This window comes from Lacerta agilis, chromosome 4 (assembly GCF_009819535.1).
Source record: "Lacerta agilis isolate rLacAgi1 chromosome 4, rLacAgi1.pri, whole genome shotgun sequence".
NCBI classification, from domain to species: Eukaryota; Metazoa; Chordata; class Lepidosauria; order Squamata; family Lacertidae; genus Lacerta; species Lacerta agilis.
This window is the reverse complement of record NC_046315.1, coordinates 18,550,863-18,568,848: the sequence shown is the minus strand read 5'-3', so window position 1 is coordinate 18,568,848 and position 17,986 is coordinate 18,550,863. Positions and strand designations below refer to the sequence as shown.

General features: G+C 44.6%; 1 protein-coding gene across 1 annotated transcript; it reads left to right on the top strand.

Moving 5' to 3' along the window:
• Nucleotides 1–6,800: 6,800 nt before the first annotated feature.
• On the top strand, nt 6,801–17,725 carry LOC117045284 (collagenase 3-like). Its single transcript, XM_033146195.1, has 10 exons — nt 6,801–6,926; nt 7,139–7,380; nt 8,843–8,991; nt 9,094–9,219; nt 9,958–10,119; nt 10,791–10,908; nt 12,482–12,615; nt 13,031–13,190; nt 14,623–14,726; nt 17,596–17,725. The coding sequence occupies exons 2-10, from the start codon at nt 7,229–7,231 to the stop codon at nt 17,694–17,696; spliced, it is 1,206 nt and encodes a 401-aa protein (XP_033002086.1). The 5' UTR covers nt 6,801–6,926; nt 7,139–7,228; the 3' UTR covers nt 17,697–17,725.
• The last annotated feature ends 261 nt before the right edge of the window (nt 17,726–17,986 follow it).

Genomic DNA, 17,986 nt, shown 5'->3' with positions numbered 1-17,986 from the left:
CTTGGCATATATTTTGTCAAGAAATAGTAACAAATGTGTCAAAAAGCTAAGACATACAGAGATTTGTCCTAACCTAAAATCTGTCTTGAATCTTCCAACATTTAGCTTTGTTCTAGTATTATAAGAGGGCATCAAAACATTTCCCTTGTGCTCTGCAAATGACAGTCATGCCAATTAAGTTTCTCTCAGTTTTTCATTTTTACAACCTACATTTCCAGATCAACTTGCACTATTTTTTTTTTAAAGTCCTTATTAAACTCACCAGTATTTTAGCGGATATTTCTCCTTATACTCTTTTAAAAATGCAATTCCCCCCAAACATGCACATTTTTGCAAGCAATTTCCCCTAACATAATGCCTTAATGTATGCATTTTGTGCACACCTAATGTATGCATTTTGTGCCCCTTATTTGCTTGGAGAACGACACCACAAAATTCAAAGAGTGAATTTCAAAGGATAGCTGTGTTTCGGTTCACACCTTGTTTCAGGAACTGTGCATAAGGCTGTTTCACGTTAAAATGTGAACTAAACCAGATTTCTCCCCTATGCCCTATCCCAAATAACTGGAAGATTAAAGGATGTGGTTTCTTTAATCTGCAGTCATGTGTGAACTGCAGTAAAGCGAAATGACCATTTTGCCATAAGTGTTTTCAAAACCAGAGTATAACAAGCCACCCAAATGTGGTTTCTCTGTTATGACCGTGCATCATATTTACACCATTGCAGCACAGCACCGTGTTACTCATGATTGTGTGGCTAATGTGAAGCTCAGATCTCTCCCTGGATCTTTGGCAATACATATCTGTCCCAGACTTTTTTAACCTAAGGCTGACCAGTCTTCTTCTTTTCTTCCAACTTTGCATCATGACCATCTGCTTTGAAGTATCAACTCTACTTTTTCTCTCTCTCAGCAAGGCAGAGTCCTTTTCAGAAGTTCTTAGAGCAGCTGCAGGGACACTACTCCGGAGCCTAGACCAGGGAAAGGCAACCTAAGGCCTGGGGCCCGGATACGGCCCAATCACCTTCTCAATCTGGCCCGTGGACGGTCCGGGAATCAGCGTGTTTTTATATGAGTAGAATGTGTGCTTTTATTTAAATTGCATCTCTGAGTTATTTGTGGGGAATAGGAATTCACTCATTCCCCCCCCAAATATAGTTCAGCCCACCACATGGTCTGAGGGATGGTGGACCAGTCCACGGCCGAAAAAGGTTGCTGACCCCTGGCCTAGACATCAAAGAAGGTGGCTTCCATTGTGTTTTCTCCAACCAGATACCAGCAATGGTTCCCTCTTATAACCTGCATAGAATCATGGAATTGTAGACTTGGGGGTCATCCTGTCCAACCCCCTGCAATGCAGGAATCTCAGCTAAAGCATCCATGACAGATGGCCATCCAACCTTTGCTTGAAAACCTCCAAGGAAGGAGAGTCCACAACCTCCCATACGAGACTGTTTTACTGTTGCAGAGCTCTTGACGTCAGAATGTTCTTACTGATATTTAGTAAGAATCTCCTTTCTTGTAACATGGACCTATTGATTCAGGTTCTACAACCTACGGAGGAAGTCCATTCCACTGTTGGACAGCTCTTATTGTGAAAACATTCTTCCTGATGTTTAGCCGGCATCACCTTTCTTGTGACTTGGAGCCATTGGTTTGAGTCCTACCCTCCAGAGGAGCGGAAAACAAGCTTCTTCCCTCTTCCATGTGGCAGCCCTTGAGATATCTGAAGATGGCTCCTCTCAGTCTCCTCTTTTCCATGCTAATCATAGCCAACTCCTCCAACTGTTCATCAATGCAGCTTTTCTAAATCCCAGTTTCAATCAACTCAAATGTGGCACAGTTGATAGTTCTTTGTGGGAATTTTGTAATTACTTTTTGGGTCTGACTTTCTTCTTTTAATAACTAGCACTAATACAGCAGCTTAGGTCAGTTTTCCCTCCTTTCCACCATCCTCTCACGGACCTCTTTTGGGGACAAAACATTGAGTAGTGCTCAATAATTTGTTTTCCCTCCAGAAAAATGCTCTCTTCCCCCTTCTGCCAGATATTTCCCATCAATCCAGCTGACCTCATACATGTTCCAAATACTACAGCTGCATCAATATTTTGCTTACCCAGATTTTGGAAACTTCCAGTTTTTCACAATGTAGGATGTGTGGCTTGCTTTTTCACCCAGGGTAATGTTAACCAGTTTAGAAACCCATTGTGTAGCATACAGACAAGAATTATGCTTAATGCGTACTGAAGCTCCATCTCTGAGTTCCAACAGACATGATCCTAAAAATGCATTGATATGTGGGTTGACCCCAAAACAGCCTTAGGTTAGGCTAGGCTGTTCACTTAACACATCACTAAAAAGAAGAAGACAGAGCTGCATAAAAATTGCATATGATAACTTATATGTATAAATGCAAGTTTAGAAATAATGACTACAAATTAAATGGAAATGCAATAGATCTCACCATAGTAGGGAATGCAAGAAGTGGTCAACCAGCTGCCTGTGGGGAACTGATGAGCAGAACATGAGCACAAGGGCACCCTCTCTTCCCATGGGTTTCAACAAGTGGTATTCAGAAGCAGGATGTGGGTGGCGCTGGGGTCTAAATCATTGAGCCTCTTGGGCTTGCCAATCAGTGGTTCAAATCCAAGCAACAGGATGAGCTCCTGTTGCTTTGTCCCAGCTCCTGCCAATCTAGCAGTTTGAAATCATGCCAGTGCAAGCAGAGAAATAGGTACCGCTGCAGTGGGAAGGTAAACAGCGTTTCTGTGTGCTCTGGTTTCCGTCATGGTGTTCCGTTGCGCCAGAAATGGTTTGGTCATGCTGGCCACATGACCCGGGAAGCTGTCTGTGGACAAACGCCGGCTCCCTCGGCCTGAAAGCAAGATGAGTGTCACAACCCCATAGTCGCATTTAACCGTCCAGGGGTCCTTTACCTTTACCTATTCAGAAGCATTGCTGCCTCCTACTATGGAGGTAGAGTCATCACGGCAAGTAGTCATTGATGGCCTTCCCCATGAATTTGTCTAATCCTTCTTGGAGAACTTTAACTTTATACTGGACTTAAATTGGTGGGAAGACTGTCCTCTGTAAAGCAGGACACACAGCCTCCCTAGCTTAGGTAAACAAGCAATATGGGCCATCTTGGTATGTAATTCCTTACCTGGGTCATATGGTGGCACCCACAAAGCAGCAATGGTGGCAGCGAATTCCAGTGAGATCTTGCAAGAGCTCGTGAAGCTCTTAGGAGGCCTCACGGAGCACACAAGCTTTCATGAGAAATTCGGTGAGATCTCACAGGAAGCTGCCAATACTTCTCTGGCAGTGGCAGGCCAGGACACCTACTTGGGCACCACCTCTTGGGGTTCTGCACCTGAGGCAATTGCCTCAGTCTGCCTCATGGGCTGGCCAGCCCTGAAAATGGTGCCATGTCCCGGTTGTTTATTTGCGTTCAGCCTTGCTCTTTGGCAATCTTTAAACAAACTGGGATAACCCTGAGGTTCTTAATCTCAGGGTTGGAGGTTCGAATCCCTGCATTGCAGAGGGCTGGACTAGATGTCCCTCATTGTCCCTTCCGAAGCTGCAATTCTATGATTCATGGAGACTGCCTTGAGCAAATTGCCTGACTGCACTTACAGAAATAATTCCACAGGAACACCTCAAAAATGCAGTACAAAACCCACACAGAGATTGCGATCGGAGACAGGAAAATGACACTCCTTCTGAAACCTGCAGTCTGATACAACTGCTTCCCATTAACTTACGCTAAGGCGGACCCTACCAAAGGTTAATGTAGTGTAATGAATAAATAAAAACACCTATGACTCAAGCCAATGTGGAGTGATAAAAGAGGAAGTGAACACACAACCAATCTATAAATCTCCTATATTGTCCAAATTCCTTCCCTCTGCAAACACATGGAGGGGAAATTCATGATTTGATTCGTGATTTCCCTGCATAACTACTATATGTAATACTGAATGAAACTAGAAAATTAGCCTGTTGATTAATTTTATTCCTCTTCCATTGTTATTGCTCTTTTGGCATGGCTTGATATAAGGCTGTTATTATCCAAAAAAAGGTGGTTGAAGTTTAACCACTACTGTTTCCTGTCTGACTATGGTTTTGTCAACAGTCTGGATATATAGCGGGCAGCAAAATATTCTGTGACTAAATGGGGAATAATGGATAAAGTCCGGAAGTAATAAAAATAATCTTGATGCAATATACACAGACCAACAGGTTCAGCCTGTGATAGGAAATCTTAATTCTCAAAAGAATATCATTGAACAGAAGAGACTATTTTCACTGCCTTGGAAGCAAAAAAGGCCACACACCACAAACCTTCAAAGTATTATGGGAAGAAGCATTAAATTTGCTTCATCTTCTGACTTACAGTCAAAACAACATTTTTTCAGGTTTATTCAATTAGTTTTTTTTATTAATTTCACTTTTGCATTGCTCTTCGTCAAAAGGAGCACAGTTTTGAAAAAGAAAATAGCCAACACAAGGGAATTCAAGCAAAGTAACTTGAAGCACACACAAAAAGCACATGATATCTTGGAAACTTTCCCATAGCGCAGTCAAAAAACCAGCCCATGCTGTTAGGCATTAGCAGGCCTTAAATTTGTAATATCTCAGGAAAGCAATGCGCCCCAGGGTCTTGAAAGGGCCTCAGGGTCCAACCCAGTCACACTGACATCTACCACCCTCTCTCCTGCCGCCTCCTGAAGGCGCTTAACCTGCGCCACTTTTGAATGGGAGCCAAAAGTGAAATTAAATAAAACAGCGAAATAAACAAATAAATTTGTAAAAATGTTATTCTGACTGTAAGGCAGAAGATAAAGGGATGTGAAGAAGTCCTTTATTTTATCTGCCTTGAATCTTCCAACATTCAGCTTCATTGAAGGTCTGCGAGTTCCAATGTTATGAGAAAAAAGGAAGCTTTTCTCTACCATTTCTCTATTTTATCCAGTGCTAAAAGGGACGTGGGTGGCACTGTGGTCTAAACCACTGAGCCTCTTGGGAGGTCGGTGGTTCGAATCCCCATGATGGGGGGAGCTCCCGTTGATCTGTTCCCAGCTCTTGTCAACCTAGCAGTTTGAAAGCATGCCAGTGCAGGTAGATAAATAGGTACTGCTGTGGCGGGAAGGTAAACAGCATTTCCGTGCGTTCTGGTTTCCGTCACGGTGTTCCGTCACACCAGAAGCAGTTTAGTCATGCTGGCTACATCCAGGCCACAGAAAGCTGTCTGTGGACAAATGCTGGCTCCGTCGGCCTGAAAGCTGAGATGAGCGCCACAACCCCATAGTCACCTTTGACTGGACTTAACCATCCAGGAGTCCTTTACCTTTTACCAGCAGCGTACCGAGCTGCTTGGCTGCCAGGGGTGGCAAGCCAAGCAGCACCCTCTGGGGGCGGGGCCTCGCTCCGTAGCGTATGCGTCGTGACATCACGACGCATGCGCTACAGAGTGCAGTCTGCTCCTCGGCCCTTCTCCCTTCCTAAAAAAAAAAATAAGAAGAAGAAAGGAAAGGAAAGCAGCCGCTTGCACTGCTTTCCTTTCCTTTTTTTCCCTTGAGGATTTTTTTCGGTGCTGGCCCAGAAGGAGACGAGGGACGGGCCAGCAAGGAGGGGCGTCACGCCAGCGACAAGCATGACGCCTCGCTGGCCCGCCCCTCGCCTCCACCCAGGGCCCAACCCATGCGTGCTGCCCCATAGCGGCGCCGGCGGGCGGGCCATGGGCGGGCCGTGGAACGGAGTGGCCTCACTCCGTGGCTTGCTTGCAGGCCGCCGAGCAGGTTTGTGAGCAGGCTGTGGGGTGAGGCTGCCTCACTCTGCGGCTTGCTCAGGGCCTGCCGGCGGGGCGGGGCAGGGCTGGTCCAAGTGTCACCCCCCTCCCCTGGTACCCAGGGCGCCCTGCCCCGTACGCCCCACCCTCACTACGCCACTGCCTTTTACCTTTTATCCAGTGCTGTTTTTCTAGAAAAAGAGGTGCCAGAACTCACCATGAACACCTCACTTGTTCTCTTATAATGGCAATGGCACCCGCCTGAGAGGTGCTGGAACCGAGTGTGAGTGTATTCTGACTGAAAAAAAGCCCCGCTTCTATCATGCCACTTTTCTCTAAACTAAAATGTCCCAAACGCTGCAACCTTTCCTCCTAGTGGGGAGCTGCTCCAGCCCCTTGATCATATAGGTTGCCCTTTTCTGAAAGGTTTTCCAGCTCTACAATATACGTTTTGAGGCAAGGCCACCGGTGCTGACTGATATTCCAGGGGCATTTGGAGTTTTTAATCACACGAGAAAAGCTCCGTGCACAGATGTGGAAGTTAGAAATGTGGTGGGAAATCCTTTAAGCCAAGCTGCTGGCTCCCATATTGCTTGCAACGCAGTTGTCTATTGAAAACAAAAGGGAAGAAGGATTGTTTCCAAAGAGGAGAAAAAAAAGGCAGGTCAAATAAAGTTATTGCAACGTAGTCAAAAATGCCGTTTGCCCCACTCAACCCTTCCCACAGCACCTGGGAATATGCTGAGATTGTGTTTATGTGAAGTCATGGTTTCTGCACCACCAGTAGGTCAACAGATTCCTAAAACCAAGACTCCCTGGGAGAGAGGTGGTGGAGGAGGAGGAGGAGGAGGAGGAGGAGGGGAGCAGGGAAAGCATGTTTATTTTACAGTCACTCGGAAGTTGTAACCTGTCCCTGAGAGATGATGAATCACCAGTGCAGCTCTATAAAAGCCAAACCACGTTATAAGCTGAACCATCAGAGCTCCAAAACCGTGGCATTCATCATGAATCATCCAAGCGCTGCAGCTGCCTTCTTTCTCTTGCTTGGCATATCGTGGTGTTCTGCCCTGCCGATATCCATATCAGACGAAGACGACAGCGATGAATTCACGAGGGAAAAATTCGAGTTAGCAGAGGTATGGCATAGGACCTACAGTAGAATAGGCTCTCTGTTCTCTCTGCCTTCTCTCTGTTGTCTTCTCTCCTGTCAAAACTGAGACTGTAAGCTCTTCAGGGCAGAGGCTTGTCCTTTTTTGCATATATGAGTTTGTAAATTTAATAAGAATAATACATTGCAGTAGCAGTGAATTAGAAATCTAATTGGTTTTCTCTCCCCCCACCCCCCCAGCGCTATCTAAAGAGGCATTACAATCTCCAGTCCAACCCGGCTGGGATACAGAGGAAGGCAGGTGATACAGTCACATCCAAACTTCGAGAAATGCAGGCGTTTTTTGGATTGGAAGTAACGGGCAAGCTCAACGAAGAGACGTACGAACTAATGCAACAGCCGCGGTGCGGTGTTCCTGATATTGGGCAATACAACTTTTTCCCTCGAAAGCTGAAGTGGCCTCACACTAATATAACATACAGGTAAAAATGACCCTGGCTCTGGGTCCAGATCCATTTGTGCTGATGCTTGACAGTATCTTCATGCAGCACAAGCACAACACCTGTGCCATGGTATTTTTTTTTAGAGACTTTGGTTTGGCGCATTCGTCACTTGAGTGCTCTGCAGGATCTCAGGGGGTTTGCTAATTCTGATCTCATATGTGAGAATTATAGCAGGAATGGGGAACCTTCAAGGTGACCTTCAAGGTGCCAGTAGACTCTGGCTCCCATCAGCCCCAACCATCCTGGCCAATAGTCAGGGATGATGGGAGTTGTAGTCAAATACTACCTGCAGAGCCTCGGGTTTCCTATTCCTGGATTTTAGCCTACCATGGGACTACAGCCAATCTCTTAAACAGGATATAAACTAATGTGGAAGTAAGGCCCATTGAAATCAGCTGAGTCAGTACGTAAAGGATTTATTTTTGTAATATGTTTAATAGTATGACACTTTGCAACATGGAATCACAGAATCATAGAGTGTCGTCTGTTCTACCCCCTGCAGTGTGGGAATCCTGCCCACAGCCAACCCTGCGTGGACTTGTACCACCAACCTTTTGGTTAACAGCCAGACGCACTGCATTTACAGCAGGGTTAGGCATTTAGCATGCATTTTGTGACATTAAGCCAACCTGGTGTGCTGTTTTTGCAGACTAACAAGATGTGGGAAAAGGTTATGTGCAGCATTTGAAAATCTCACGTCATATCTCATGTTACTGTCTCTAGATCATCAAAGTCTATAAGCTTTGAGTTCATTTAATTTGTCCCACACAATTTCCTTTTCCAAATAGCGAGTGAGGAATCAGATAAGAGAAACACAGTACCTTTTGTGAATCAGGTGCTCAGATGTATCTAATAAAAGCAGGAATGGAAGTAAAGTTTTAAATATCTAGCTGAACCATCAATATGTCTGGCTTTATTTATTTATTTTAATACCCTACCTTCTTAACATAGAATGGAAGTTACACATTTAAATGCTGGCGTTCTAAAGCAAGTCCAAATAAACCTATTTTGAATTGGGCCTCTGTTATTTGGAATCACTTTCATTGTGTCTCGGTCATTGTCCTTTATTAGTACTTCCAAAAAAAGAAGAAGGTGAATTTATTATAACTCAGCAATAAAAACCACACATTCTCTAACAGGAAAGGGGCATATATCTGTATTCTTACTTTATTTGCTAAATTGACAGTAGAGAGAGACATGTAACATTTGAAATATTGTGATAGGGGATGTTTTGCAACATCTGAAGGCACCCCTGCTTAGGGAAGCTTTTAATATTTAATAGACTATTGTATTTTAATATTCTGTTGGAAGCCGCCCAGAGTGGCTGGGGAAACCCAGCCAGATGGGCGGGGTTTAAATAAATTATTGTTATTATTAAAGTTTGCAGAGAACCATCTGAAGGTATTTGGATTTTGTTTGTTTGTTGTTGCATTCCTCATAGGATTCTAAATTACACCCCTGATCTGAAAAAGTCTGAAGTCGACAGAGCATTCAAGAAAGCGTTCAAGGTCTGGTCTGATGTGACGCCACTCAACTTTACTAGAATTCACAGTGGTACTGCTGATATCATGATTTCTTTTGGAAGGAGAGGTAACTAGAGTGAAATTGCTATATTAATGGCTGTGTTACTTGTTTGCTTGATTTGCAATTCAGCATACTGATAATATTCATTGCTGTTTCAAATATTTACAGAGCATGGCGATTTCTATCCCTTTGATGGACCTTCTGGGCTATTGGCTCACGCTTTCCCTCCAGGGCCAAATTTTGGAGGAGATGCTCATTTCGATGAGGACGAGCTGTGGTCAACAGATTCCAAAGGTAACGTATGCTTTGAAGATAATTTTCAGTACCATTATGCGAGTTGTTGATTCTAAATAACATCCACTGTGAAGCCAGGAAATGTTTGACCAGTAAATTACTTACCAAGCGGATTCTCCTGTCTTGTTTTGCTGCATGACTCATAATTGTGGAAATTAACAATTTCACAAATAGTAAATAATGACTGAACAGGTTGTTTTGAATATTGCTTCTTTTGTCATTCCTTACCCATATTGCCTGTGCCATACCTCCTTAAGCAACACAGGCACTCTGAGGCTTTCATATTAACTTGGAAGTGTGATTCACTGAATCCAGTGGAACTTACTTCCAAGCAAAGGATTGCAGCCCAAGGCTAAAGGGAGCTAAAACAGAGCTGGGAAACTTGTGACTCTCCAAATGTTGCTGTTGGACTATACCTCGCATCAGCTTCAGCCAGTTTGGCCAATGCCCAGAAATTCTGGGAGTTGTAGTGCCAGAACATATGGAGGGATGCAGATTCCACAACCCTGGACTAAATCAGGGATGTGCTACCTTGCTGTCTTGTTGTTCATTTCCTTAACAGATGACAGATACTATTTCTGTTCTCTCTGTAATGCAAAGAAAAGAGTAGTGAATGATATCAGGTGTAATATTTTAATATGTTGCAAAAGGAGGTATTAAACAAAAGAACCAGCCTAAAGCAGCCTAGTGATATAAGTTTTGTAGCTCATATAACAAGATGCACATGATGTTTTCTAGGATATAATTTGTTTCTTGTGGCTGCCCACGAGTTTGGTCATTCACTGGGACTTGAGCATTCCAGAGACCCAGGAGCTTTGATGTTTCCAATTTACACATACACGGGAAATAAAGGCTTATTGCTTCCAGATGATGACGTACAAGGGATCCAGATTCTATATGGTATGCCTGCATTTTTTTTCCTGTTTTCTCCTTATGTGTACACACAATTCCGCAATGGAAGTTATGAGTAATAAATTTCCCTGTTGTTTCTGTTCACCAGCCTGATGCGGCGAGACCTGTCACTGTATGACTTTAGATTGCACATATAAAACCACAATTTTCTACCAGCATTCCATATGCAGTGGTACCTCGGGTTAAGAACTTAATTCGTTCTGGAGGTCCGTTCTTAACCTGAAACTGTTCTTAACCCGAGGTAGCACTTTAGCTAATGGGGACTCCTGCTGCCGCCACAGCGTGATTTCTGTTCTCATCCTGAAGCAAAGTTCTTAACCCGAGGTACTATTTCTGGGATAGTGGAGTCTGTAACCTGAAGCATCTGTAGCCTGAGGTACCACTGTATTAGATCCCATGAAACACTGAGCACATGTTCAGATGTTAAAATAAGGGAGGACCATTGCTCAATGATAGAGCTTCTGCTTTGCATACAGAAAGCCTCAGGTTCAATCCTCATTTCATGCAGGTTAGAGCTGGGAGGGACTGAAATCCTGGGAAGCTGCTGCCAATTGGTGTGGAAAATGCTTAACCAAATGAACCAATGATCAGATCTGTGTTCCTAAATACAGTCAAAAGGCTTATAGTTTCCTGTATAACACATGTACTTTACTGGACAGGTGCAGGAGACCACGACCCCCATCCCGATCACCCCAAAACGCCTGAGAAATGTGATGCAAACTTGACGCTAGATGCTATCACGGAGCTTCGAGGAGAAATGGTGATCTTCAAGGACAGGTGCGGCACAACCGAAATATGTGCACCCGTAAACTTTTTGTCTACTGACAGAGCAGGCCTGTGCAACTTGAAGCCCACCCAGTCAGATGCCCTCTGCCAGCCACACAGAAGCCTCCAATATTGCAAAGGCTGAATAGGGCCACCTTTGTGGAAAACAAAAACAAAAAACCAATTCTCATCTTAAGGGTCATTTATTCATTCTATTATATCCATGACTGCAGACAGTTCTGTAGGCATTGTACAAATAAAAGGAGAATAACCACACTGCAAGGCAACCACAATGAGGTTAAGAGACAACATATAAGCACTGGGGTTTTTTTTGGGGGGGGGGCTTTGTTTTGTTTTCTCTTGTTTTGATTTCTCTTCACTTTAATCCCTACTGAAAATTTTCACACACACACACACAGAGAGAGAGAGAGAGAGAGAGCATATAAAGCCACGTTTGAAAACCAGTATAATATGTTGCAGTGAATAGCACACGACTGAATAGCCAACCCCCCAACGTAAAAGTCCTGGGAGAAGAGGAAAGTCTTGAAACTGGTGCTGAAAAGGCAGTGGTGTGTGGGTGCAAGGCTAGGGAGAGCATTAATAGCCAAGTTCTCCCATTACCCAAGGCTGAAGCCATGATGGCTGTGCTCTACCTCCACTGCCAGAGAGTGTGTGCCAGTTGTTGGGGGAAAACAAGTGGGGAGAGCACTGTGGCACTTGATTCCTGCTTGGAGGCATCTCAGGGACATCTGTGGTTGACCACTGTGAGAGCAAAATGCTAGACTAGGTGGGTCATTGGCCTGTTCCAGCAGGCTCTTCTTATAAATAGGATGAATCTGGTTCTCCTGTGGTACTGAGATTTATTAGGAGGCCCTATTCCCCTCACAGAGCTACAGTTTCCAGAATGGTTTAACAAACAATTCCTCTTCACAGGGAACAGTAGCTCCATGAGACGAGTAGGGTCTCCTAACAACCACCCCACTGGTGGAGGAAGAGGAGTGCGGGGGCAGTGCACCATCCCCGGCAGCACAATCCCTGTAGGGTGCCATTGCGACTGCCCCCCGCCTGCGCTGAGTGCCACACCCCCGCTTGTGGTGCGCCCTGCCCCCAGGATGCACGCCAGCCCTGCCCTGCCTGCTCTCTGCCCCTCGGTGCCAGAGCATGAGCTCCGCCACTGAAACACCCTTAACAGTGCCCATGATTCTTTGGGGGTAGCCATGACTGCTTAAAGTTTTATGATACTGCTTTAGATGTGTAGTGCAGAGGGGGCCCTTATTAGTGGCCTGCATTTGGCTTGGTGTCTCACAAATTACTTTGCAACAAGGAATGTTGTGAAGACCTGCTCCAAAACACTGAAGATGAGCCTGATTGGTGAATCCATTAACACCAGCTCTTGGGAGAAACATGCTTTGTACCTTGAATGGTTGACTTTATTTATAATTATTTGACAACTATTATATTTGCATATTATTTGTGTTGTCTGAGAAATGGCATTAGCAAATTAATTTCTGGAGTACTATTCAGTATCTTTAACTTGGGTAAAACGCTAGCCTACCATGTTAGAACATCCCTCTTCCTATCATAGGTTCTTCTGGCGCCTACATCCTCAGATGGTTGAGGCGGATTTGGTACAAATTAAGTCGTTTTGGCCAGAAATCCCAAGCAAGATTGACGCGGCTTATGAGCATCCTACCAACGATCATGTGCTGCTTTTCAGGGGTAGGTCTTCTGCAGAAATCTCTCTGCCTGGTCCTCATGACACTTCCCACACCACACACCCTCTTCAACCACACCCTCTCCTCCCTCCCCACCGGCCATGCCCCTTACTGCCCCTGCTTTGCACCCTCAGTGAGAGGGGCATGGGAGTCTGTGCAGAAACAAGCCTATTTGTTGTTCTTTCCTCTGGCCCTACCCACCTCTGGCTTGGGCCCCCAGATGTTTTCTCAGAAAGGAATGCCACCGACAAGGCTGTATAATTGTGTGATTGTACCAATCCTACCCATCCTAACTTCATTCCAGTGAATTAAATCCTCCTTTTACAGAAGGGGAACTGAAGGTTAGACATTAACACGACTAAGGATATCTGGCAATCACATGGTTGAATCCTAATACATTAATTCATACTTATTCACAGGGAGGAAAGTCTGGGCGTTGAATGCCTACGACATAGTAGAAGGCTACCCTAAAAAGATCTATGAACTGGGCTTTCCAAGATCTGTGAAGGGAGTCGATGCCGCTGTCCACATCAAAGACAGTGGCAAGACTCTCTTTTTCGCTGGAGAAAAATACTGGAGGTATGTTGAAAATTCTTATCTTCCCCATAGTAGTTTCATCAGTTTCTCTCTCATTATTTCCCACTATTCCAACGATGTGAGAACCACGTTTAGTACCAAACAACTTTTTGTCATTGGTTTGGCTCCACCAAATTTAGAAATATGGGAGCATGGTATTAACTCAATGACATTTTCTGCATTCTGTCACTCTTAAAGCCCACAACAATGAGTCCTCTAGATAAGCTGATGAGGCCTATTCCATAGACTTACATTTTGATGTACTCATGTGTTAGACCAGGTGCCCTCCATATGTTGCTGGACTCCAGCTCCCATGAGCCCAAGCTAGCATGGTTCGTGGTAAGGAATGATGGGAGTTGAAGTCCAACGGTAACTGGAGGCACCACATTGACTAGCGCTGTGGTAGACCAATGGGCAAGCAAGGGAGGACCCACACTGAGGGAACACTCAGGCAGCACTTTTTTCCACTTTCACAACATTTCCTTACCCAACGTTTCCAAGTTTTTATGTGATTTTTCACAATAGGTAAAAGCCACTTCTGAAAAACTAGTGGACATTTAAGCACTCATTTCCAGGTTATTTGCTTCTAGGGGGAAATCCGTTTGCGTCCCCGTTAACCCAGAAAACCATAGTTTCTCATTGTAATTTCACATGACAAAATTGGGGGCAGTATTCCAGCATACTGTCCTTTCCCAGCATTTAAAATTTAGCATGACGTGGAGGTATATTGATCGCGATCCATAATGTAGCAAGTAGTGCCATGTGAAAGCAACATCAGAACCCAGGATTGAAGCCCTAGCATTATGGTCAGGAAAACTAACACAGGTAACCCCACGTCCGAACGCACCATTAGTAGTCCCATCCTTGATATTGCATGTGCTAGCTAGCTTGAGCTCCTGCGTATCATTTCTGAATAGGGCAGAACAATGTCCTTCAACCTTGGTTCCCCAGTTATTGTTTGACTACAACTCCTGTCATTCCCAGCTAACTTAGTCACAGGTCAGGGATGGTGGAAGTTGGTCCAGCAACACCTGGGAACCCAAGGATGAAGACCCCCAGGGTTGGCTATGTGTTTCCTACCTGTTCTGGAGTGTGAGGTGTTGTGGGGAAGAATTCTCTTGCAAAGCAGCACCTGCTTCAAGGAACTTGCCTCCATTTCATGTTCAATATTGTATAGAGATAGCGTGATGCGCCCTCAGCCATTTTTAGTATATGTTTCTGTTCTAGCAAGAATTTACAGGTTGCTGCCATAAATGCTGACACTTTTTGTATCCTGTCTTTTTAGTTCTATGGTATCATTTGTTGGTCTGGATTTTAGACTTTTTATGTTTGCGTTTTGTTGCCAGCTGCATTGAATTGGAACAGAATTACGTTGCATAATGCTATACATAAATAAAACACTTGCTCATTTACTTTATTTCCCCCTCAAATGAAGTTATGATGAACAGAACCAAGTTATGGAGAAAGGCTACCCTAGATATATTGAGGAGGATTTCCCTGGGATTGGTCACCGAGTGGATGCAGCTTATGAGAAGAATGGTATGCATTTTATTTGTGTTGACACCTGGCCTTTTGGGGTGAAAAACCAGGGTCCCAGATTGGCCCATTCCAGATGCCTGCTTTGGGGGACCCTTCGTGTTTTTTCCTGGCCCAGTGCTCCAAACCATGCCAGACAGCTTTGTCTAGCCACCATTTTAATTTCTCGCAATACAGTGGTAGCTTGGAAGTCGAATGGAATCCATTCCAGAAGTCCATTCGACTTCCAAAACGTTCGAAAACCAAAGCGTGGTTTCTGATTGGCTGCAGGAAGCTCCTCCAGTCAATCGGAAGCCGCAGAAGCCCTGTTGGACGTTCGGCTTCCCAAAAATTTTTGTAAACCAGAACAGTCACTTCCGGGTTTGCGACGTTTGGGAGCCAAAATGTTCGAGAACTAAGCTGTTCAAAAATCAAGGCACAACTGTACTGACATAAGGTTGCTCTGGGAGTTTGTGGAAATTAGAGTAATAGCTAGTCAAAGAAATACAGGAAGCTGCCTCATGCCATAGCTGTCAACTTTTCCCTTTTTCAAAGGGAAATTCCCTTATTCCGAATAGGATTCCTCACAAGAAAAGGGAAAAGTTGACAGCTATGCCTCATGCAGAATCAGGCCATTGGTCTATCCATCTCAGTATTGGTCAAGTTCACATTGTATACCCAGGGCCAGATTTAGGTTTGATGAGGCCCTAAGCTACAGAAGGTAATGGGGCCCTTTATATGTCCAGCTGTCCTTTGTCAACAACAAATTGTCACTTTTTTGTGTTGAATATATACTATATGGTAATTTATGGACCTAATAGGTATCTAAAGCCATGTGCACATAACAAAATATGTATTTTATCAAAGTAATTTTTGGAAAGTCCATGCAGAATGCAAAGTCCATGCAGAATGTAGGCACACTATATATAGAAATGAGCAAACAAGTGATATTTCAGGGAGTAGGCTAGCAGGCGGGGGCCATTACTTACATCATAGGAGCCTACACAACACAAAACACCAAGAGAGTAGGGCCCTAAACTATGGCTTGTTTAGCTTATATGTAAATCCAGCATTGCATATACCTCTAAAGTACTACAATACCACTTTAAGCACAAATGCTTTCCCCAAAATTATTCCAGGAGCTGAACTTTGTTAAAGGTGCTGAGAATTGCAAGCAGACCCCTATTTCCCCTCACAGAGCTACAATTCTCAGAGTTCCCAGTGAAGAGAGATTGAGTGCTAAACCTCTCTCAGAACTGTAACTCTGTGAGGGGAACAGGGGTCGCCCTTAACAAACTACAGCTCCCAGAATCATTTGGGCGGAGGTGGGGGGAGCCATTACACTAGGCACCCGGTTTGGGCTCTCCAAAGTTTCATCACAAAGTGTTATTGTGGACACTTAGATTGCAAAAAGCCAAGAGTGGGCATAGAGCTGAATAAAAACGTACATATGTTAATGTATATGTATATATTAAAATTTAGAAATAGTTATGATGATGACATCTTGCCATGGTGGGAAACACTGTCAGCAGGTGCCTTGTGAGCCTGCTCATTCTGCAAGCCAGGTGTGCCCAGGTTTTCCTCTCCTCACCCACCATTTTACTGCCTAGTGCATCTATTTGTGAGGCATGCCTTGTACTAATTGGAGTTGAGCGATTTAATCTTGGACATAACAGTGGGTCTTCATTTGTGGCTCCTGGAGTGCAGGGGAGCATTAAATAAACTTCCTATAGATGGTTGATAGTAAAGGGAAGCCCTCCAAGCCCCTGCTTCCCAACATGGGGCACACGCCCCAAAGGGGGGAAATTTGATTTTTTTTTGGGGGGGGAGCAATTCGAAAGAGATGAGTGAGATGAGCGCACAACCCCAGAGTCATCCGTGACTGGACCTAACAGTCAGGGGTACTTTTACCTTTACCTACCGGTAATTAAAAAATGAGGGACCCAGGTGGCGCTGTGGGTTAAACCACAGAGCCTAGGGCTTGCTGATCAGAAGGTCAGCGGTTCGAATCCCTGTGACGGGGTGAGCTCCCGTTGCTCGGTCCCAGCTCCTGCCCACCTAGCAGTTCGAAAGCACGTCAAAGTGCAAGTAGATAAATAGGTACCGCTCCAGCGGGAAGGTAAACGGCGTTTCCATGCGCTGCTCTGGCTCGCCAGAAGCAACTTAGTCATGCTGGCCACATGACCTGGAAGCTGTACACCGGCTCCCTCAGCCAGTAACGTGAGATGAGCGCCGCAACCCCCGAGTCGGACACGACTCGACCTAATGGTCAGGGGTCCCTTTACCTTTAATTAAAACATGAGTTATTAACAGTTAATGGCCTTTTAGGCTTCCTCCACGTGAATAGGAGTTCACTTTCTGAATAATAAGAATTATATGTCACTGGGGGTGGGTATCAGGATTTTAGAGATGCTTAAGTGGGGCATGGCCAAAAAAAGTGTTGATGGGCAACATCAAGGCACCCGCCGCTCTCTCTCCTAAGGGTTCTTTATCATTAAAACCAACCTGAACACAACAGCCCTTCAAACAGAGGATATCTTCAAAGAGAATATTGTCTTCCAAACAGAACTGCTCCCTGTAAAGTGGGACAGGTGGTCAGTTGTACATGCCTGCCTTACAGTCCTCAACATGTCTACTCAGAAGTAAATCCTATTCGATTCAGTCGGGCTTCTTGGCATCCATCTCGAGAGACAATGGAGTTTGCCTTCCAGGGTGAAGTCAATCCGAGGGTCGGAGTGCAGCCTTAATCATCAAATTGCTTTGTGAGCTGGGGGGTGGGGGTGGGGAGGAATGCTTTTTGATTTACTGTTTTTAAAAAGAAATAATATAAACCAAAAGAAATAGCAGCAACGTGAAGCAGGAATCTTATTTGAATGGTTTCCTTCCTCTGCAGGTTACATTTATTTTTTCAATGGACCTCTGCAGTTCGAATTCAACATCTGGAGTGAAAGAATTATTCGGGTCTTGAACACCAACTCCATTTTCTGGTGCTGATTGCTCTGAATCAGGTTCTGAACTGTGGGGGGAAATGCCTTCCATGAAAAATTATACTGTGGGTGTTTGGTTTTATATGTGTGTGTGTGAGAGAGAGAGTAAGGTAAGGTAAATGACCCCTGGACTGTTAAGTCCAGTCAAAGGTGACTATGGGGTGCAGCACTCATATTGCTTTTCAGGCCAAGGTGAGTGGGCTCAGCTACATTAGTAAAAAAAATAAATCAACAATTTGCATTATAAACATGCAACACCAGATGGCGCCAGAGAGCAGATTTTTTTTCTACGCAATT